Source organism: Nycticebus coucang, chromosome 2, assembly GCF_027406575.1.
Source record: "Nycticebus coucang isolate mNycCou1 chromosome 2, mNycCou1.pri, whole genome shotgun sequence".
Classification (NCBI taxonomy): domain Eukaryota; kingdom Metazoa; phylum Chordata; class Mammalia; order Primates; family Lorisidae; genus Nycticebus; species Nycticebus coucang.
In genome coordinates this window covers 145613818-145637486 of record NC_069781.1, presented here as the reverse complement: position 1 = coordinate 145637486, position 23669 = coordinate 145613818, and the positions used below count along the sequence as shown (strand labels likewise).

The 23669-nt window shown below is 41.8% G+C and overlaps 2 protein-coding genes across 7 annotated transcripts in view; one reads left to right on the top strand and one right to left on the bottom strand.

Moving 5' to 3' along the window:
* Positions 1–4009, bottom strand: part of LOC128579869 (collagen alpha-1(I) chain-like) — a 79103-nt gene extending 75094 nt beyond the window's left edge. For 4 of the 6 annotated variants that reach the window (XR_008378289.1, XR_008378292.1, XR_008378288.1 and 1 more), the window contains exon 1: positions 1984–2096. Coding sequence is in view for 1 of the 6 variants with exons in the window: in XM_053582090.1 (XP_053438065.1) it covers positions 2732–3027 (296 nt within the window). In the remaining 5 variants the exon portion in view is untranslated. Of the gene's footprint in view, positions 1–1983; positions 2097–2731 lie in introns of those variants that run through there. The other 2 variants (XR_008378291.1, XM_053582090.1) reach the window with 1 other exon arrangement.
* Positions 2258–19473, top strand: DNAJA2 (DnaJ heat shock protein family (Hsp40) member A2). The gene is made up of 9 exons (XM_053582086.1): positions 2258–2504; positions 4016–4075; positions 4674–4897; positions 8649–8729; positions 8926–9059; positions 11504–11700; positions 17259–17403; positions 17549–17676; positions 18854–19473. Exons 1-9 carry the CDS (start codon positions 2427–2429, stop codon positions 19043–19045), a joined length of 1239 nt encoding a protein of 412 aa, XP_053438061.1. The 5' UTR covers positions 2258–2426; the 3' UTR covers positions 19046–19473.
* The last annotated feature ends 4196 nt before the right edge of the window (positions 19474–23669 follow it).

Sequence of the window (23669 nt, the reverse complement as noted above, 5' to 3'; positions counted from 1 at the left end):
CACTGTTGCTCAGGCTGGTCTCAAACTCCAGAGCTCAAAGGATCTCAGAGTGCTGGGATTATAGTGTGAGCCCCTGTGTCTGTTCTCCAGCCTTCAGTTCATATTCTTCTGTGTACCAGAAAATGATAGACAAATGAGAGAAGAGAAAATGGAAATTAGCAAGCAAGGACATTAGGGGAAATAAGATAATGAAAAGAGAAAAGGGGGCCTTCTGGGAATCGCACTGGAAAAGCCAAGAATTTAAATGAATGAAGACAATAAATAGATGTAGAGACCACTATAAGTAAATAAGCCAAAACAATAGCCAATATTTAATTGGTTTTAGTGTCTGTTCTAAGTACTCTACATGTATTAGCCCTTACTATACCAATGATATAAAGACTATTATCAAACCTCCATTTAAGGCTCGGCTCCCATAGCTCAGTGAGTAGGGCGGTGGACAAATACACTGAGGCTGGCAGGTTTGAGCCTGGCCCAGGCCTGCTAAACAATGACAACTGCAACCAAAAAAACAGCTGGGCATTGTGGCAGGCACCTGTAGTCCCAGCTACTTGGGAGGCTAAGGCAAGAGAATCACTTACGCCCAAGAGTTTGAGGTTGCTGTGAGCTGTGACACCACAACACTCTACAGAGGGTAACATAGTGACACTCTGTCTCAAAAAAAAAGACACCATAGCACTCTACAGAGGGTAACATAGTGACACACTGTCTCAAAAAAAAAGAACCCTCCATTTTACACATGAGGAAACAGCCTCAGAAAAAGTTAGGCAACTTGCTGAAGGTCACACTGGGAATGGATGGCAGAGCAAGGCTAACACACATGATCTGACTTCACACTATTTCACACTGCCTCATACGAACATCTCAGGAAGTACAAAAATAGTATTTTGCAGCAATGGAGGAGGAAAGATGGTGGCCAGCATTCAAATGGTAGTGGCATTCACACATTTGAATTCCTGAGGGCTTGACTGCCTTTAAACCCAAACTCAGGGGAACACAAACAAGAGCGAATGAAGTTCAAACTCACATACCAAAATACCATTCATGCCAACATCCTACCTGTCCACAAAGGACACAAAGCAAGGGTAGGGGGAACATAAACCAGACAGCTGTGTTCAATCAGCTTGTAGAATCAAGGAAGACTTCCTAGAGGTAACAGTATTTCAGAGAGGGTTTGAGGGCAGGGGAGAGTTTGGTTTAAGGACTATCTGACTTCTCATCAGGGTTTTCAGGCTACATTTCCAAGGCAGAGGCCTGGCACTCAAGGTCTTCCACAACTAGATGGCAGGGAGGCCAAGGAAGGAAGAGTATCCTGAGCAAGACACTTATGCTCAAATCTTTACTACCAGTTCAGCTTACAAAAGATAAGAAAATTCTGACTTGATAGGCAGTAATTGGACTGAAGGCACTTACTTTTCTAACCCTCTTCTCCCCTAGCCCAGGCATGAGGCAGGTACACAGCAAATATTTCCTGAGCTAAACTAAAGCGAATGTAAATCAACTGTCGTCAACCACCAGATGACTGTGCACTCTGCAGAGCTTCCTCGCACCATCTAGACCTCTGGCGCTGGCTAATTTCAAAGCAATCAAGAGACTTAACCACATGAACACGATTCAGCTGCAGCTTGTGGACCCTGGTTTGGATTTGGATGCCACAAACAATTCCAAGAGGACTGCGACAAACGGGAAAATGTAAAGTGGACAGCGAACTAGATTGTTGATTTCATTAAATGTGGGATTGTTAATTTCATTAAACGTGATGATGTGATTACACCTTAGTCAAGTCTTCAGCTACATATATACACTTAAGGATATTTATGAATGAAATGTTTTCCATTAAAAAAATACTTGGGGTCAGGAAGCATGAGCGGCGGGAAACTGATGAAACAAAACTGGCTAAAATGCAGCTGACGTACTCGGGGTGTAATACACTATTTTGCTAAATGTTTGCCATTTCCCATAATATGAGAACACCCCACCCACCCGCGGTACAGTTTTCCGCTGTCACACCGAGGGACCCAGACGCAGGCCCCCGGCGCCCTCGGCGTCTGCGGACGAGCTCTGCGCACCGGCCGGGCCTCCGCTGGGCTCGAAGCTAACAGACCGGGTGGCCTCGGCGTCTCACCGCCTCTGCGCGGCCCCCGCCGCGACCATCTTCCCGGGAAAGCCGCGTTCCTAGACAGCGCAGGGCATACGGCCGCCCGGACAGAAAAACAGCACGAGGCCAGTTCCTCACAGCCGGGTCCCAACCAGAGCGGTCGAAAGCAGGCTCCGCGCAGCGACGTCACGGCGCGCTGTGCGTCGGGTCAAAGTTCGGCCCCGCCCCCGCTTTCCCCTCGCTGTCTCCCTCGGCCTGCGCCGCTCCCGACGCCGCTTGTGGGCCCGGCTCCGCTGCCTCCCTCCTCGAGTGCTGCCCGGCTGCCGCCATGGCAAACGTGGCCGACACGAAGCTGTACGACATCCTGGGCGTCCCGCCCGGCGCCAGCGAGAACGAGCTGAAGAAGGTATTGGGGAGCGGGCCGGCCAGGCAGGGAGTCCGGGGCACGGGGCCTGCACTCGGGAGCGGCCAGGCCGCGCTACGGGACGGTCCGCGAGCCGGCGCCAGCCTCGGTGGGCCCGGCCGGGGGGCGGCAGGGGTGAGACTGGCTTTACCCGGGGCCATGCTCCCCGGCCTCGGCTGACCTTGGGCCGCCGGCCCCGCCCGCCCGCAGATGCAGCGAATAAAACTCACTCCTGCGCAAACACGACGGAAGCCCTTCCTGCCTGTCTCCCTCCGGCCGGCGACAGCCCGTCCGGCCCTCCTCTTGCTGAGGTCACCGCCCCGGAAAAACGGGTTGGACCGAGGTGCCCGGCGCATCCAGGCCTCGGGAGAGAAGCTGTCCGCGCCGCGGGCTGCGCCGTAGGAGGGCCGCGCTGGGAGGGCCCAGGCCGCCCCCGCCAGGTGCCTTCGGGCAGTTGGGGGTGTTGCCCTGGAGAGCCGGCTGCGGGAGCTCCGCCCTCGCTTCCTCCCTCGCCGGCCGGCCGCATTGTTCTGCCGGCAGGTGGTCAGACGTCCTGCACCCACTTCGGGGATAAGCTGTGGTCTCGGCCAGACACTTGAGCGCGCGCCGGGAATAACAGCAGGCCATGTTGTCGCTCTTTGCAGTGCTGCGAAATCTTTCACGATTTCAAAGCACTTGAGGCATTTAGTGAAACCCTACGACATCCTCCCAGGGCTAAGGGTGTCCTGCATTGTAAACTGAGAGAAATGAGGATGCTCCTTAGGCCAGCAGGACAAGGACAGTTGGTAGTAAGAGGGACTTCCTGTACCTTACCGGAAACGCGCTGTGTGTTATATAATCCACGGTCCGTGTGGTGAGGGCTGGAATGCTGTGTGCCCCGACCACCTAGTCGAGGATGTGTGCAGCTTCACTACCACCGCGTACAAATAAAACACCCAAGGACGTTGGCCAGGACGGGAGTGTCCAACCTTTTTTCACCCTGTGCTGCACACTGAAAAAGAGTAAGTGTGGTCTTGGGCCACACAGTAAATACACGAGCAAAAATGAAAGTCCATGCATACTTTTCATGATAATCTGATACCACAGATAAGCAAAAAAAGTCCTCACGTAGTCCTCCATGTAGCCCGCGGGCTGCAAGTTAGACTTTCTTAGTTTTTTCCAGATGTTACAGTTGGAGAGAAGGCAGGCACCACCATAAACTGTGGTTCTTACCTGAGCAGTAGCAAAGATGTGGAAAAATATTTCAATATTTTGTTCTGCCTTGTATTAGCATTTGTATCTGGTTTTTATTTCAGTATAACCCATTTTCAAGTATACTTAACTGTCTAAATTGTTGTATTACATTAGTGAGTAAATTGATATTGAGATGGACAATGCCAAACAATCCAGATGGAGGTATTTATTGGAACTTACAACTTTAAAACATCACTTCTTAGAAAAATGATATTATCACATATCTTTAAACTGGTATTTGTATATATGTAACTTTTTTTTTTTTTTATCCATTTTGAAAGGCATACAGAAAGTTAGCCAAGGAATACCATCCTGATAAGAACCCAAATGCTGGAGACAAAGTAAGTTAAGTTATTGGGAACTTTTTTGTTCTGGAGGTTTAGTTTTGAACTTTAATTATCCTCCTTAAAAAAAGGAATTTTGTAGGAAAAATCCAACTTTCCTGATAAAGGCATATTTTCACACATATTTAAGAGTATCTCATTTATTTATTTTGAGACAGTCTCACTTTGTCACTGTTGGTAGAGTGCTGTGGCATCACAGCTCACAGCAACCTCAAACTGTTGGGCTCAAGCGATTCTCGTGCCTCAGCCTCCCAAGTAGCTGGGACTACAGGTGCAAGCCCCACACCACCTGGGTAGTTTTTTAGAGATGAGGTCTCACTCTAGCTCAGGCTGCTCTCCAACTCCTGAGCTCTAGCAGTCCACCTCCTCAGCCTCCCAGAGTGCTAGCATTGCAAGTGTGAGCCACCATGCCCAGCCTATTTAAAGTATTTTAGCTTTGTAATAAGAATACTAACATTCTGAGCAATAAGACTAGAATAAGCCAAAACTAACTTACAGCTTTTATTAGAATTAAGTAGATTCTGAGATCTTGTAGCCTTTTTCCACTCTTCTATTTGAAAATCTAATTGTTTTCATTTTTACTTTTTCTTTATAGTTTAAAGAAATAAGTTTTGCATATGAAGTACTATCAAATCCTGAGAAGCGGGAGTTATATGACAGATATGGAGAACAAGGTCTTCGGGAAGGTAGTGGTGGAGGTGGTGGCATGGATGATATATTCTCTCACATTTTTGGTGGGGGATTATTCGGCTTCATGGGCAATCAGAATAGAAGTCGAAATGGCAGGAGAAGAGGAGAAGACATGATGCATCCACTAAAGTGAGTATCTTTTTTCTTTTGAAACATACTAATTACTTTTTTTCAAGTGGTTATATTCAGTAGGAGAGAAAAAATATCATAGAATGTTCTACCCTGGGTGGCACCTATGGCTCAGTGGGTGGGGCTCCGGCCCCATGTATTGAGGGTGGCAGGTTCAAACCCAGCCCCAGCCAAACTGCAACAACAAAAAATAGCCGGGCATTGTGGTGGGCGCCTATAGTCCCAGCTACTCGGGAGGTTGAGGCAAGAGAATCGCCTAAGCCCAGGAGTTGGAGGTTGCTGTGAGCTGTGATGCCACAGCACTCTACCAAGGGCGACACAATCAGACTGTCTCTTAAAAAAAAAAAAAAAAAAGTTCTATCCTTTATCAGAAAAAAAAATCTTTCATTTGCCTTAATCTGGATGTTTGTGTTTTGCCAGAGATTTTAAAAGGTGTTAGGGGGTTTTTGTTTGTTTGTTTCCTGAATAAGGAGATGGGGAGGTTTTAGTTATTTTTAATTTCAAAATATTAAGGGGATACCAATTTTTTTTTTGTTACGCAGATACCAGTTATAATGCTTAAGTCAGGGCTTTTATTGTTCCCATCACCCAAATAATGTTCGTCATACCCAGTAGATAACTTTTTTCCTGCCTTCTTGATTTCTAGTGACCTTTATTTATATCTCTTCATGCTCATATGTGCCCACAGATTATTTCCCAGTTATTAGAGTATATATGTTATTTGTTTTTCTGTTTTTGAGATACTTTACTTAGGATAATGGTCTCCAGTCCTGTCTAAGTGGTTGCAAAAGACTTGTCATGCCTTTTCATGGCTGAGTAGTACTCTGTGGTATTAAGATTTTCCTGTCATTACAAATACTTCATTTTGGGTAGCTTTCTAATACTGTATTCTGTTATTTAATTAATCATTCCACCATTCATCATTTAGAAAAGATCCAAAATCCTTCTGGTTCTAAGCATATTGGATAAGAGATAGGCAACCTGTGCTACTAAAAGAGATTTTCAAACACAAGAAGGGGGGAAACAAATTGTTAACTACATTGCTGTCAAAGCATTGTTATACATTAATAGGGTGTTGCCAGTTTTTTTTCTATCATGAATAATGTTGCTATGAGTATCTTTCATCAGCTTTGTCTCTCTGTGGCAGAGATTCCCAGATAGGCATCAGTGTTTCAAGGCTAATAAATACAACTAAATTTTAGAGACTGCCAGCTTACATCCCATAGGTTGCAAGTGCCAGCTTTGCTGAACTAATACCTGCATTTTTCCTTCTTTGGCTGTGTCTGTTGAAATGTGGACTTGCCTGCTGGCTTCTAAGATAGTTAATTATAATTTTTTGTTTGTTTGTTTCCATCCCTCTACTTATTGAATAGGAAGGACCTTTTATTTATTTATTTTTTTTGTAGAGACAGAGTCTCACTTTACTGCCCTCGGTAGAGTGCCATGGCGTCACACGGCTCATAGCAACCTCCAGCTCTTGGGCTTATGTGATTCTCTTGCCTCAGCCTCCCAAGCAGCTGGGACTACAGGCGCCCGCCACAACGCCCGGCTATTTTTTTTGTTGTTGCAGTTTGGCCGGGGCTGGGTTTGAACCCACCACCCTCAGCATATGGGGCCGGCGCCCTACTCACTGAGCCACAGATGCTGCCCCAGGACCTTTTATTTTTTTAAATGATTTGGTTAAAGGTTCTTGAAGAGTCTGAAGGACAGATTGAATAAGTGCTTTTGTCTAAAACCAAGCTGTAGATATGGAACAACATTTGGAAGTGTTGTTAGTAATGTTTTGCCATAAGCATGTTATTCTTACACTGCCTAAAATCTAAAAATGTTTTAGCTTAAAATAATTTTGAGAAAGTTTGAATACCACAAAGTACTACAGGTACTTTGTAAAATAGTCTTAGCTATTTTTTTGTTTCTCCAACTCTCAGGATTTTAAAATAAGTCATTACAGATTGAACACAGACATGATGCCACCAGTGGAAAATTCCACACATAAATACTTAAAACTTGAGTCTGGACTCGATGGTTCAAAGTCCTGGGATTATAGGCATAATCCTAGCACTTTGAGAGACAAAGGTGGGAGGTTTCTTTGAGGTCAGGAGTTCAGCCTGAACAACATAGCAAGACCCCTATCTCTACAAAAAAAAAATTTTTTTAACTACTTAACACGTGATTCTGAAAACTGGCACTAAAGAAAAATAAGTACCTAACACAAATTTTGTTACATGCACAAAATCATTGAAAATTTAGTATAGAATTAACCTTCTGGCTATGTTTATAAGGTGTATATGAAACATAAATGAATGTTAAACTTGGATCCCATCCCAAAGATACCTCATTATGTACATGCAGATGTTTCAAAATTTGAAAAATTATGAAATAGCTCCAGTCCCAAGCATTTTGGATAAGTGATATAAAATCTGTACTGCTAAAAGAAATTTAAAACACAATGCAGAGGACTGGGGTGGTGGCTCATACCTGTAATCCTAGCACTCTGGGAGGCCAAGGCAGGTGGATTGCTTGAGCTTAGGAGTTCGAGACCAGCCTAAGCAAGAGTGAGACCTGGTCTTTGCTAAAAACAGAAAAATTAGCCAGGCATGTGGCGGGTACCTATAGTCTCAGCTCCTTGGGGATTGATCTCTTTAGGTTGCTATGAGCTGTGATGCCACGGCATTCTATTCAGGGTGACAGAGTAAGACTCTGTCAAAAACACACACACACACAAGGAGAAAATCAGTTTTATTTTTACTCCACTCCAAAAGGTGGAGTAAAAAGCCAAACTCATCAAATTGTATACATTAAATATGTACAGTTTTTTGTGTGTGAATCATACCTCAATATAGCATAGCGGGGAAAAGCTTATTAAAAATACACAGCTAATAAAAGCTTATTAAAAATACACAGCTAATAAACCCTATTTCCTTTTATTCATACATAGCATATTGGAATTACAGAACTAATTTCTAAACTAAGTTAAAAAGAATCTGTGTATATCAAAAGTCTCACAAATACTATTCATTCAGGGTTTAGCAGCAATGCATTTAATAATTTGCTTTCCTCTTTACTAGCCCAGCATCTTGGGGCATGCCTGTATCCCAGCTACTATGGAGGCCTTTGAAAATTTGTTTAAAAGTTCATAAACATACGTGCTTAGGATTTGCTGGATTCTTGAGAACCTCTAAAGCTCACGTGCTCTCTGTGAGGCCATATATAAAGGCCTCTCCTTTTTTTCCTTCTTTTTTTTTTTTTTCTTTCTTTTTCTTTTTTTTTTTTTTGAGACATATGCCATTTGGGTACTTCCCTTAAGTTGTAGTCTTCCTAAATTGTCTGTGGATGGAGCAGAGCCTTGTGGAGCATGAACTCTGCAGCCACTTACATGATCTTGGGCAAGTTACCTCTTTCGGCCTCAGTTTTATTACGTAAAATGTGGACAATAATTGTAGCTCTTTCAGAGGGTAGTGATTAGGAGTTACTTAGGTGGAGGGTAGTTATCAGCTTTATCAGAAATAAACACAGCAACTTGTTGGTCTATTGCTGTAAGTTTTGTCTTTGAGCACTATCTGTAGATATACTGTCTATGGTAATAAAATCTTGAGCCACAAAATAAAACCTCACTTAGTTGATTTAATGTGAGATGTTTTTGAATTGTTTTAGAATGATATAGTAGTATTTGCTGTATCAGTTTTCATTTATAGCTTGTATTTAAGAAAGCTTGACAAAACTTGATGGAACCTGATTCTTTTCTCTCCAGAGTATCTTTAGAAGATCTGTACAATGGCAAGACAACCAAACTACAGCTCAGCAAGAACGTGCTCTGCAGCGCGTGCAGTGGGTAAGTGTGTTCTTTCAGTGACACACGGGAAGTCTGTACCTGGTACAAACTTTTCATAATTTAAAACTTAGTACCCAATAGAACACTTTGTAATGCTTCTGAAAGGCATGACAAAGGTAAAAACACAATTTTTGTTTGTCAGGCTTACTGGAATGGTCTATGGGCTAAAACCTAATTTATACTTTGCTTGCTTTAGGCAAGGTGGAAAGTCTGGAGCTGTTCAGAAGTGCAGTGCTTGTCGAGGTCGAGGTGTCCGCATCATGATCAGACAGCTGGCTCCAGGAATGGTACAGCAGATGCAGTCTGTGTGCTCTGATTGTAATGGAGAAGGTACCCTTGCTAGTACTCTGTTTTTATGCTGGGGTGGGTTGGGAATTCAGAAATTGGAGCAGTGTATAATTTTTCTTTTTCAAATGGGTGTTTGTTGTTCATCTTATAAAAGAAAATTCTAAAAGAAAAGTGTGCAAATAATTATTCCATTGTGTGTAGGTCCAGTGAGCACAGAGAAACAGTAAATTTGTGTACGTTCAGTGAAAGATTAGTCTTTTTAATTCCACAAAGATGAACAAGGTGATTATTTGCCCCTTTGTGTTTTAAAGGTTATATTTAATAAAGGAGATAGCAAATTATTGAGTTATTCTGATTAAGTGGAGGATTTAACTGTATGCTTTAGTTAACTTTTTTTTTTTGAGACAGAGTCTTACTATGTTGTCCTCAGTAGAGTGCTGTGGCATCACAGCTCACAGCAACCTCAAACTCTTGAGTTTAAGCAATTCTCTTGCCTCTGCCTCCCAAGGAACTGGGACTACAGACACCTGCCACAACGCCCAGCTATTTTGTGGTTGTAGTTGTCATTGTTGTTTAGCAGGCCCAGGCTGGGCTCCAACCCGCATGGACGCCCTACTCACTGAGCTATGGGTGCCGAGTTGCTTTAGTTAACTTTTGGAGTTGGGTATTGGGGTTGAAGCTCTTTTCACACAAGTATTTTATTTTTTGCCGGCAGAGTTGCACTACGGGATCTGGCTTTGTTGGCCAAATAGTTTGTGTCACAGTTACCTTTTAGTGCTTTTATGGCCACTATTTATAAACAAATGTGACTGTGCTCTAATAACCTATATACAAAAGTAGCTTTCCCAGTTTGACCTGTGTGAAACCCCTATTCTACAGTGGTGCTATCTATGGAATAATTTTTTCTTCAGTGATGGAAATGTTCTTCTGTATCACCAGTGTCCAGTATCGTAGCCACTTGCCACTTGTAGCTATTAAGTACTTAAACTATGGCTAATGTTACCAAATTCTAAATTTTAAACTTAAAAAATAGCTGCAGGTGGCTAGTGGCTATCGTGGACAGTACAGTTCTAGTGTATACTTTCCAAGTTGCTCTTAGAAGTGATGAGATAATTCTGAAAATCTGTATATTCCCTTCCTTTAGCCAAAGATGTCCAAACTTTTTTTTTCCTTCCTCTACTATACATTGGAAAAATCAGTGTTGTCTTGGGCCGCACATTAAATACATAAACACTAACAAAAGCTCATTAGCCAAAAAAGGGTCCATTCATACTGACACCACCAATAGCAAAAAAAAGTCCTCACAAAGTCACCATGCAGTCCGTGGGCAGCAGGCTGGACACCCTCTCAAGTTAAACATCTCTGTATATTTTACCTTTTTAAAGCTGTTGACAATTCCTGCCATCAGGAAACCAACATTAACTGAAATGTCTTCCCATGTATCATTACCGTTTTGAAGAACTGGTGTTGTACAGAACATACGTTGTCATCAATTATATACATCTTCTAATATCGGTGACTCGAGCCTGCAGTCCTAACACTCTTCTAAGCACTGAAATGTGCTGATAACCACCCATTAGAAAGAGATGGTATTTTTTCCATACCCAGTACAACTTCAGTTTTATTTTTTTTAAACATATTAAAATATTTCAAACAAATGCATAGAAGAGAAAAGCTATGTTGTCCTAAACATGGTATAAACATACTTATGCCCCCTAAAATTCAGCCATCTCTAATTGGTTTGGGGAGTTCTCAATAATAGTATACCTAAATGAAGGAAGGTTGAACAACATGTAGTCCACAAAATAAGTAAATTGTTATCAACTGTACAATTTTATAATGAGGGCTCACCCCCCTAACACAGTGGTTACACCAGCCGCATGCACCGAGGGTGGCCTGCTAAACAACAATGACAACTGCAACAAAAAAAAAAAATAGCCGGGAGTTGTGGCAGGCACCTGTAGTCCCAGCTACTTGGGAGGCTGAGGCAAGAAAATCGCTTAAGCCCAAGAGTTAGAGGTTGCCGTGAGCTGCAACACCACACCAGTCTACCCAGGGGGACAACAAAAAACCCAATAACGAGCTATAAGGGATATTTAAATTTTTATTTGGGTTGTCTCTGTCCATTTGTTAAACTTCCATTAGATCTGAAAATGGAACCTTTTCCTATAGAAACAGTTGTGGGAGCCCCAGCATCTGGCCACACATGTTTGTTTCCTCTATTCTCAGGCTTTGTTTTAGCATCAGGGGTAGAGTCAGAGAATGTTGAGATAAGTTACGTTCTGGAGTAGCAGTAGCTGGCTCCTTCATGTAACTTGCAGTAAAATGTGAGTTTTTCTTATTCAGTATCGTACTTTAAATAAAAATTTAGGTATTAAAAGAAATTCAGAAAATATATTTAACAAATCAGGGCATTATCAAGACCTGTCTTACTTAAAAGTATGTGTAGTACTCTTGCTGGAAGTTTTAATCATCTCCCTTTCCAGGAGAGGTAATTAATGAAAAGGACCGCTGTAAAAAATGCGAAGGGAAGAAGGTGATTAAAGAAGTCAAGATTCTTGAAGTCCATGTAGACAAAGGCATGAAGCATGGGCAGAGAATTACATTCACTGGGGAAGCAGACCAGGCCCCAGGAGTGGAACCAGGAGACATTGTTCTTTTGCTACAAGAAAAGGAACATGAGGTAATTTCCCTTTTATTTAGTTTGTTTTGTTTTTCTACTTTGTTTTATTCAGAAGTGGGTCATGCTTGTGAGAAATAGGTCAGATGTTTTTGGGTTCTCTGGAACAACAATAATCAAAAGTTGTTAAGAGAGCATAAGACTGACTTTTGTAAAACTTAACAGGGCAGGTAGAATCAAAGTGCTATAGGTAGGCTGGGTGTGGTGACTTGAGCCTGCAATCCTAACAATCTGGGAGGCTGAGGCAGGTAGATTGCTTGGGCTCACAAGTTTAAGACCAACCCGAGCCAGATTGAGACCCCTTCTCTCAAAATAGCCGGGAGTTGTGACGGGCACCTGTAGTCTCAGCTACTTGTGAGGCTGAGGCAAGAGAATCGCTTAAGCCTAAGACTTTGAGGTTGCTCTGAGCTATGATGTTACAGCACTCTACTGAGGGTGACAAAGTAAGACTCAGTCTCCAAAAAGAAAAAAGGGGGGTAAGTGCTATAGGAGTTGGTTTTAGTCCTGGCTTTGCTATCAGTTAGCAGTGTAACCTAAGTAATCCTGTTCTCTGTGTACCTCAATTTCCTTGTTTATGAAAATAAGGGCATTAAACCAGATGGTGTAAAGCAGTTTGTGTTTTTGTTTTGTTTTTATTTTTTATTTTATTCATTTTGTTGCACTTTGGCCGGGCCTGGGTTTAAACCCGCCACCCTCAGTATGTGGGGCTGGCGCCCTACCCGCTGAGCCACAAGCACCACCCAAAGCAGTTTGTTTTTTCACTGTGAAACTCTTTGGTGGGTGGTTAGTGGACAGAGCCTCAGTCTTCAGTGCTGCTCTATTGATGGATTTTACTTTTTGGGACACCAGGTGAGGTTTCCTTGAAAAAAAATATTCTGGCATTTTAAATATATATATAGTTTCTGAAAAATATGGTCTAGTATATATTATTCTTATTATAATATTGCACTTGGTTTTTTAATGTCCATATTGTTTGCTGTAGGCTTTTATTCATAGAAAATATATCTGGAGCTGTTCATGGAACACCCCTGCTGTAATCACAGGATTTTAGCATGTACTCAATCACTTGTATTCAGCCTTCTGAAGGTGTTTACATCACAGGTTAACTAACTTTTTAGTAAATTAACACTAAAATTATCTTCCATTTGATGGTCATTTCTACAATTCGAGTGAATTTTTTAAATCACTTCAAGACCCAGTAAAAAACAACAAAGCCAGATTGAGATGCAGACACCAGGAGTCTTGTATCTCAGCACAAGGTGGTGACTTGCTCCCTGGACTCCCTGTCGGAGCGTAGCAGTCATAGTTCATGGGTATTGTCAAAGCTACAAATGGCAAGGGTGTCCTAGATTGCTAGGAAAAACGTAATTTCAGAATTCTTTTTTTTTTTTTGTTAGGACAGGGTATTATTCTGTTGCCCAGGCTAGAGTTCTATGGCTCACAGCAGCTTCAAACTCTGGGGTTCAGGCAATCTAACTGTCACAGCCTCATAGGTAGCTGGGACTGTAGGCATAAGCCACCATAACTGGCTAATTTTTCTATTTTTAATAGAGGCAGGGTCTCACTGTTCCTCAGGCTGATCTCAAACTCCCAAGCTCAACCAATCCTCCTGTCTTGGCCTCCCAGAGTGCTAGGATTATAGGCATGAGCTACCTTCCCTGGCCAAATCATTTCTAGAATTCTTTATTAAGGCCTAATATGCTAAAATATTTGTGACTCTTATTAAATTGTTTATATCTTAATGTTTTATCTACATCATTTGTTCAATCTGGCCTACTGTGCCACATTCATTCTATTATAAGAAGGAGTAAGAGGCATAAAGGTAAATAATTGAGAAGTCTCTGTTTAGGTTAAGCTGTATTTTATTTTTTATTTATTTTATTATTTTGTTTTTGAGATAAGGTCTTACTCTGTCACTCAGGCTAGAGTGCAGGGGCATCATCACTGCTCATTGCAACCTCAGGCTTAAATGATCCTGCTGGGTAGCTAGGACTATATAGGTTTCTGCCACTGTGGCCAGCTGGTTTTTCAGTTTTCTTTTTTTATAGAGACAGGTCTTACTCTTGCTCAGGCTGGTCTTGAAGTCTTGACCCCAAGCAGTCCTTCCATCTCGGCCTTCCAGAGTGCTAGGGGTACAGGGATGAGCCACTATACAACTGGCACCTAAACTATAGTTTAAATGATACCCATAATGCCTAGATAATTTCGTTGATAAAAATCACTGCAGTGGGCTCAGCGCTTATAGCTCAGCAGCTAGGGCACCAGCCACATACACCTGGGCTGGTGCGTTCGAAACCAGCCGAGGCCTGCTAAACAGCAATGACAACTCCCAACAAAAATAGCTGGGCATTGTGGCAGACACTGGAGTCCCAGCTACTTGGGAGGCTGAGGTAAGAGAATTGCTTAAGACCAAGAGTTTGAGATTGCTGTAAGCTGTGATGCCACAGCACTCTACTGAAGGGCAACATAGTGAGACTCTGTCTCAAAAAAAAAAAAGTGGATGACGGGATTTGGAGGCAAGGGATTTAAAGTCTGACTCCCATCTTTCCCATCCTGCTTCCCTAGGCTTTGCTTGGCTTAACCAAAAACAATCCTTCCTCAGGAAAGGTACAGAATCAAATGAGATGATGAATAAGTGGCTTTCTTGGGACTGTGGGGAGGTGTTTGGATGTAATTCATCTCTTAGAATTGTTGGCAGTGGTGGAATTGCATTTTCCAATGGAAAACAGGCCTGCTGTGGTAGAAAAAGGAAGATGGTAAAAGTTAGAATGGAAGTTCTAGTTTTTTTGTGGTTTTATTCTGACAAATTAATTTGAGTCAAAGATAAGATTTAGGCATTTTGTTTAATTTTTACAACTAAAAACGTTCTCAATGTCACTAAGAAAGCTAGACTAGGGTGAACTAGAACATGCTCTTTGTTCATGCAAACATGGCCGTCCTTCACTTGTTTGGCTTATTTCCCCCCTGCCAACACCCATGCTGAAGGAATTGAAGGTGGTGCTGTTGCTGGAAGAGGGCAACTGTGATCCAAAACATTCAGTGTTCATCTTCTTGCCTGTTCAGTATGCCTGTTTGTGGTTTTGGTCTTTTTTACTTTTCTGTAAATTAATTTTTTCAGTAACAGACCGTTTATTAATATGATTCACTATATAATACAGGTCTCAAGAAGAAAAAATTATGTAATTAGTTTAAAATTTGCTCAGCTAATTACGTTTGTGGTTTTCAGTTCTTCTGTGCAGCCCCCACGTGGTGTCTGGGGGTATTGGTCACTCCTGTAGTCTGCACCTTGGCTTCTCAGAAATTCTCAGAAATCACTACCTGGTGCTATGTAGTCCTTCCTTATTAAGCTTACTTTTCAAAACCTTTTTGGCATTCTTGCTTTTTTATTTCTCTGTTTAAACTTGTAGCATCAAATTGTCTAGTTCTTCCACCTAACAAGCAATTTTTTTTAATTGATGTCACTTTTTTTTTTAGAGAGAGAGTCTGTGTTGCCTGGGCTAGTGTGCTGTGACATCATCCTAGCTCATAGCAACCTCAAACTTCTGGGTTCAAGTGATCCTCCTGCCTCGGTCTCCTGAGTAGCTGGGACTACAGGCACCTGCCACAACACCTGGCTAGTTTTTCTTTTTTTGGTATAGAGACAGAGTCTCTCTTTCTTGCCAAGCTGGGCTCCAACTCCTGAGCACGAGTAATCCTCCCGCCTAGCTTCCCAGAGTACTAGGATTGTAGGCATGAGAGCTGTAATGCCCAGCTGTTTGCCCAGCTGACACCTGGTCTAATGCCTGGGCTAGAGTGCTATGGCATCATTGTAGCTCACTGCGGTCTTGACTCCTGGGCTCAAGTGATCTTTCTACTTCAGCTTCTAGAGTAGCTGGAACTTCGGGAGTAAACTACCATGCCCAGCTAATTTTTAAATTTTTGTAGACATGGAGGTCTCATTTAACTGGAGGATACTTGGTACAGGATAGTTCTTGGTCAATGGCATTCAGAAACACTGGCATTTTACAGTGTAATTAGCATTTTAAAAGGATTGAGAAGTCCTGCATTAAAGAAACCTTATTGATCCATCATGAGGAACACCAAAGTATCTGCACATTTAGGTAGATAATGTACATTGATTTGTTCTCAAATGTCACCACGCCTTAGGCCTGCCTGGAGGGGTTGCTGGAAATCACACGTGGCTGTGCTCCACCTCCAGTCTCCAGCAGCAGATGGGGATGGGGGGCTGAGCTTGTATGCTCCTAGTAAGTTTCCTGGTGTGCTGAGGCTGCTGGTCCAAACCCCGCTTAGAGTCGTTGGTATAAGATAATTGTTTAACTTTGTTTAATGGGTAAACTTGAGAGACAGAGGAAAAGTGCCTACCTTTTAAATTTCCTCTAACTAAATCAACCAAGATAGAAGAGAGACTGTTATACTGAAAGAAATTGACATGGCCTTTCACTATAGTTAATTTTGTTTTATCTTAAATACCAAAAAAAAATTTTTTTTTTTTTTTTTTTTTTTTTTTTTTTTTTTTGAGATAGTCTCACTGTGTCACTTTGGGTCGAGTGCCATGGTGTCATAGCTCACAGCAGCCTCAAATTCTTAGGCTCAAGTGATTCTCTTATCTCACCCTCCCAAGTAGCTGGGACTACAGGTACCCGCCACAATGCCCAGCTATTTTTAGAGACAGGATCTTGCTCTTGCTTAGGTTGGTCTTGAACTCATGAGCTCAAGCAATCTACCTGCCTTGGCCTCCGGGAGTGCCAGAATTATAGGCGTGAGCCACCACACTGAACAGTTTTCAAAAAATTTAAGTATAGATATTTGTAAGCAATAAATATAGGTTGGACGTGTATGAAATTGGATGTATTTTTCCTACACATTGAAAACTCAGAAATATTCTTTGTGCTTATTCACTACCATTAGCATTACCTAGGCTTACAGCGTAATACTAAATGAGCCAAATTAGCATTTGCTGGTAAATTATATTCTTCTGTGGGGAGGATTACTTGAGCCCAGGAGTTCAAGACCAGTCTGAGCAACATAGCACAACCCTTTCTCTACAAAAAAGTTTTAAATTTTGGCAAGGTAAAACTAGTTTGTATGTGCATGAAGCATGGGAGTGAACTCCCTTTCTTTACTGGCCTAGCATTAGTGGTTGAACTTTTTTATGTTGAACTTGGGCCCTTCCCCGTTCCGATCATACCTGGGGAGCACTCCAGGATGAACCTGTTCTATAGGAGCCCTCTGGGCTTTCTGTGTCTTTTTGCCCAGAGGCAGATCAGAAACTGGGCCATAAACGCAGAATATACCTGGTGCTGTTTTTGGATCCTCAGCTGTTTCTCTTATTTGCCACTGTACCCAGTTCCAGTATACCTTCCTTTTAGAAATTTCTAGCATACTGCTTAGGAATAGCTAACTTTCCTAGTATAAATTGAGGGAATTAGGTACAGGGGCACTTTGGTTTTTACAGTGAATGGTAGAATTAAGGTTTTGAAATTGACTCAGGGAACATAATACAACAGGGTATGGCTCCATAATTCTTGGGAAATAATGTGGGTTTTTTTCTTTATTTATAGATATTTCAGAGAGATGGGAATGACTTGCACATGACATATAAAATAGGACTTGTTGAAGCTCTCTGTGGATTTCAGTTCACATTTAAGCACCTTGATGGACGTCAGATTGTGGTGAAATACCCCCCTGGCAAAGTAATTGAACCAGGTAAATCTGGATTTTAACTAATCCAAGTTTCCATTTGTTCTTTCAGTTTGTAATTTTATAGTGAAAAGAATTCTTAGAATATTATTGAACACTTTTCTTGGGTAAAATTCTTAAATAATCATCTCTTTTTTTACTTACATAATAGGATGTGTTCGTGTAGTTCGAGGTGAAGGAATGCCGCAGTATCGTAATCCCTTTGAGAAAGGTGATCTTTACATAAAGTTCGATGTGCAGTTTCCTGAAAACAACTGGATCAACCCAGATAAGCTTTCTGTAAGTGTTTTGGTTTTTTTGTTTGTTTGTTTTGATTTTTTTTCCCCAGAGTCTCACTTTGTTGCCTTCAGTAGAGTGCCATGGCTTCATAGCTCACAGCAATCTCAAACTCTTGGGTTCAGGCAATCCTCTTGGCTTAGCCTCCCAAGTAGCTGGGACTATAGGCAACTGCCACAATGCCTGGCTAGTTTTTAGAGATGGAGTTTTACTCTTGCTTAGTCCTATCTCCAACTCCTGTACTGAAACAATCCACCCACCTCAGCCTCCCAAAGTGCTAGGATTTTTAAATCCTGTTTTTTTAAATTTAAGCAACAGATGATTTCAAGGTTTTTTTTGGTTTTTTTTGTTTTGTTTAGTTTTTTTAACGTTTCTGAGAGTTAAGAGTCTTGCTCTATTGCCCAGGCTAGAATGTAGTGATGCCATCATAGCTCACTGCAGCTTCGAATTATTAGACTCAAGCGATCCACCCACCTCAGCCTCCTGAGGAGTACAGGTACCTGCCCCCACACCCAGCTAATTTTTCTATTTTGTGTTCATGTGGTGAGAGGAGTGGGTCTTGCTCTTGCTTTTGTGCAGGCTGGCCTCCCAACGTACTACAGGCATGAGCCCCTGAGCCTGACCCCAAATTTCTTAATACTTTGTTGCCTGCCATTTTGGTGCTAAGATTAGATTATACATCTTAAAATTTTACCTTTTAGATATTTGTATGATGGGTAGGTTTCCCTGGATATTAGGGCATCGAAGATTGCTAGTGTGTTTGTGGGGCCAATCAGGGAACATAGAGGCGGGAAGCAGACTGGGTGTGAGGAGGCAGGCAGAGGACTAAGGGTCCAGATCAGACCCTTACCCAAAGGAGTGGCCCCCCCACTCCTTCTGCCTTCTGTACTTGGCTGGTGTTGGTGCAGCCTATGGGAAGGTGCGTCTGGCAAGAAAATTTTAAGTGTGTTAATGTTGGCACGTTATTCCCTTTTTTTGTTGTTTGTTTTTAAGCAATAGATGAGTTTCACAAAAGATGTCTGTAGATTTGACATGAGGGTCATCAGTTTGCAATCTCTGGCTTAATAGTCCAGAGACCAGTCTGCTTCCCTATTTTAACTCTCAGAGAAGCTAGGTTGTATAAAAAGAGAAGTGAATGAAAATATTAGAACTAACCTGATACTTGTTTGTTTTAATGAAGGAACTAGAAGATCTTCTGCCATCTAGACCAGAAGTTCCTAATGTAATTGGAGAAACAGAGGAGGTAGAGCTTCAAGATTTTGATAGCACTCGAGGCTCAGGAGGTGGCCAGAGGCGTGAAGCCTATAACGATAGTTCTGATGAAGAGAACAGCAGCCATCACGGACCTGGAGTGCAGTGTGCCCATCAGTAGACTCTGCAGACAGACTGCACAGGCGGGTCCTTCCACAGATGCCTGACTTGTTCTCAGCAATCCAACTAGAGTGTCTGATCAATCCAGATGAACTGACGGACATCTTTTGGTCTATATGTAACTTTTAAAATTGGTATAGTATCTACAGAGTGTATAATTTAAACTAACCACAAAGCTTTACATCTTCATTTCAACTGTCCCATAGCAGAATAAAGCACTTGAAAGGAAACAAGACTCCCTTTCACACATGGGTTTTAAGTTTCAGTCCTGATATCTGTGCTTGATTTTTATCAGTTCTGTGTAGATTTTATGTTTCCTATTTTAAATTCAAATCCCACATTGTAAAGTTTGTACAATTTGTCCTGAAGCTTTGTGTCTGGCTGCACCTGCATAAGCTGCTACAAATAGAATAAAGAGTTTCATGGCCTATGTCTGCCACTGAGATGCATGGGGCACATGGGCTTGGCACACAGTGGGTTTGGAGCTGGCCGGGAACAATGGGAAAAATTACATTAGCTGTGGTTGTAAACTTTTTGGGTTTTTTTTTTTTTTTTTACCATCTTGTGAAAGGTTTTGAAGCTCGATAATAAAAAGAAGTTGGTGTAAATTATTCTTGGTGTCACATTTTTAGAAGAACATATTTTGAATTGTAAAATGTATCCTTACACTGGAGAATGTGTCCTTTGTTCAGGTTCTTAAATGGCCCTTAAAAACCCATTGTCCTGAAGCTTATGTCTCAGGCACATGCCCACTTTGTAGTTTTAAAAGACAAAAGGTTGGTAGAAACAAGACTTTAATGGCTACAGTAGATCCTCCCTAGAGTCAAGGAGAGCTACGTTATATAAAGTTTTGACCCTGAATGTTGGGGCTATCCCAGGCCTTTGTATTTCCCTCCCATTCTACCTTTCTTAAAATAAGGTAACAACAAGTCAATAGAAAACCATGTCTGCATAGAACCTATTAAAGTGCTGTTTTCATACAATGTTAAGTTAAAGATGCTCTGTCTCCATCAAGTTGAATGTCTGAGATTGGGGAAGGGTCACCACTTTGATTTTCTATATTTTATAGGAGAGTAAGATTCAGGCTGGTATGAGAAAAATCAGGCGAAACTATGAAAAGGATGTTGTGTTTTTTCCCATCTTTTGATTTTTACCTTTTCACAACCAGAATATTTTTAGAGCCCACTTATTTGAGAGAAAAAGAGACATCAGATGCACTTTTACAGCTGTAAAGGAACAAAGAAGAAAACTAAAATGGTGTGATGCCGTCCCTGAGCCTGAACATAGCACTTGTAGCTTATTTCTAAGGTCTGTTACAACCTGAATGAAAAAAAGTGTCCTAACATTAATCAAGGCCTGTGAGGTTTAAATTATTGCCCTATCTACCTCCATTGTACAAAAAATACCTTACAACAAGCCTGGGCAAGATTCCACAGTGTAGTAGTTTCGTATCCAAGGTTACTTCCACACAACCGCTTTAAGCATAAGAAATGCAGTGGCAATATAAATTTGTGGCCTTTCTAATAAAGGTTTATAAAACAGTTGTGCAGTGTAGTCTTTCTTTCAATTCTTCTGTCTAGGTGTTTTGACTCTAGCAAGGAAATCTATCTGGAAATGGGGGGAAAGCCTGTTAAGATTTGTTATTTTCCATGGTCTGCTGGCTCCTGTCTAGAGAATAAGCATATATTATCACTGACACAATTTTTTGTAAGTTTTATTGAAATTGATTAATATGCCATAAAATTTACCCTTTTAAAAGATGTACAATTTAGTGGTTTTCAGTGTATTCACGTTTATGTAAACATCACCACTAATTCCAAAACATTCATCGAAGATAAAACCTTGAAGCCATTAGCAGTCACTCCCCATCACATTCTTTTTTTTTTTTTTTTTAAGATTTTATTTTATTTTATTTTAATTTATTTATTTTTGCAGTTTTTGGCCGGGGCTGGGTTTGAACCTGCCACCTCCGGCATATGGGGCCTGCGCCCTACCCCTTTGAGCCACAGGTGCCGCCCCCCATCACATTCTTTATCCAACCCCTGTTGCAATCAATAATGGCTACTTCTGTTTTTAATTGATCATATCTATTTTTGGACGTTTTATATAAGTGGAGTAATACGGCCTTTTGCAATGCATTTGTGTAACACGTTTTCAAGGTTTATTCTTTTTTTTTTTTCAAGGTTTATTCTTGTCCACAGCATGTGTCAGCCTTGGTTATCAAGGATATATTCTGAGAAATGCATCATTAGGCATTTTTGTCATGCAAACATCAACAGTGAACTTACGCAAACCAAGATGGCTTTCCGCAGGTAGGCATGGTGTGGCCTGTGCAGGTCCCCATGCTGAGTAATGTAGGCAACTGTAACACACTCGTATCTACCTAGACAGGATGCTGCTCTGAGTGGAGTTTGCAGGATTGGAAGTCCTCTTCTAGGTCAGTCATTGAATGGTGAATGAATGTGAAGGCCAGGGTAATTTTTAAAATTTTTTTTGGAAATGGGGTCTCACTGTGTTGCCCAGGCTATTCTTGAGCTTCCCAGCCCAAACAGTTGCCTTGACTTCCTAAAGTGCTAGGATCACAGGTGTGAGCCACTAGGCCAGCCCCGAAATACTTTCTTTATACCCTTATTTCATAAGCTTTTTCTATTCAAAAACAATTTTAACGTTTTAAGTTTTTTTGGCCAAAAACTAAGACACACATTGATCTAGTCCTACACAAAAATCATGGAGACGCGCCTGGGCAGCAGTAATGTTTTAGCTCTCTCAGAACACAGGGCCACAGTCCCACATGCAGTCATCTGTGCAAACTGTTGACAAGAATGTTGTCATCAGCTACCTTGTTAAAATCTTCATTTTCTTTACCCATTTACCAGTCAGTAAACACTTTTTTAATTTAGGTGCTATTTTTTTATTGGAGCGCTGTTAGTAATGTTGCTGTGAACATTGATGTACAAGATTTTGTATGGACATAATGTTTTGTTTTTTTTGAGACAGTCTTACTCTGCTGCCCTTGGTTGAGTGCTATGGCCTCATAGCTCACAGCAACCTCAAATTCTTGGTCTTAAGTGAACCTCTTGCCTCAGCCTCCCTGGTGGCTGGGACTATGGGTGCCCGCCACAATGCCCAACTATTTTTTTTAGAGATGGAGTCTTACTCTTGCTCAGGCTGGTCTCGAACTCCTGAGCTCAGGCAATCCACCCGCCTCAGCCTCCCAAAGTGCTAGGATTATAGGTGTGAGCCACCGCCCCCAGCAGGACATAATGTTTTCAGTTCGTTTGTATATATATCTAGAAATAGAATTGGGTCATATGGTAACAACATTTACCCTTTGGAGGAACTACCAACCTTTTCCAAAGTGGCTGAATCTTTTTATAATCCTACCAGCAATGAATGAGTGTTCCAATTTTCTACAGCCTTGCCACTACTTAACCTTTTATTTATTTATTTATTTTTTTTTTTTTTGTAGAGATAGAGTCTCACTGTACCGCCCTCGGGTAGAGTACCGTGGTGTCACACGGCTCACAGCAACCTCCAACTCCCGGGCTTACGCGATTCTCTTGCCTCAGCCTCCGGAGTAGCTGGGACTACAGGCGCCCGCCACAACGCCCGGCTATTTTTTGGTTGCAGTTTGGCCGGGGCTGAGGTTTGAACCCGCCACCCTCGGCATATGGGGCCGGCGCCCTACTCACTGAGCCACAGGCGCCGCCCCCTTTTATTTATTTTTAATTAATTAATTAATTTTTTTGAGACAGGGTCTCCCTCTGTTGCCCCAGCTAGAGTGTCATTATAGTCCACTGCTCCTGAGTAGCTGGGACTACGGGCAGGTACCACCATACCTGGCTAACTTTTCTATTTTGTAGAGATGGAGTCTTGCCACGTCACCCAAGCTGGTTCCAAACTCCTAGCTTCAAGTGACTGTCCTGCCTCAGCCTTCCAAAGTGCTGGGATTACAAGCATGAGTCAGCACACCCAGCCTGTTTATCTTATTTGCAGTTTTTGTTTGTTTTAACCTGATGTTGTTTTTTAGTTTTGGGGTTTTTTGCTCTGGAATACCATATATTTAATCACATATCTGCATACACTCCTCTCACTCTGTGACAGTTCTCAGACTTGATTTTTGAGGACCCAAACAATTTTGAGGAATAATGGTGTTTCGTAGAATGTCCTGTTCAAAATTTAGGTGGTGTTTTCTAATTAATAAATTCATGAGTAAAGTTACTTCTAGCAATGCTAATTTTATAAATGCAATCAGTATAGTGCTATTTCAGTGACACACTCCTGCATGTTGCGATAAACAACTTTGTAAAGGCACATGTATAAAACTTTGTAGCAGTGCCACTTGAGCAAATGTATGGTGCTGTTTCCCTGAGACTTTGAGGAACCTGGCCCCCACCACTTTCTTAATGGTTCACTCCAGTATAGACGTATAGCACTACTAGAATCCTAAGCCTGTGAGAAGCAGCATGAGAAGCAACTTTATCAACTGGAGTACAGAGCTATGTACAGTTTCTTTTCTCTTTAATTTTGAAGACTCTATTTCCACAGTTACTTAACTCAGCACCATTCCCCCCAGTCCTTTCCATGAGATTGTTTCATATTTATAATACAATTGCATTGTTGCA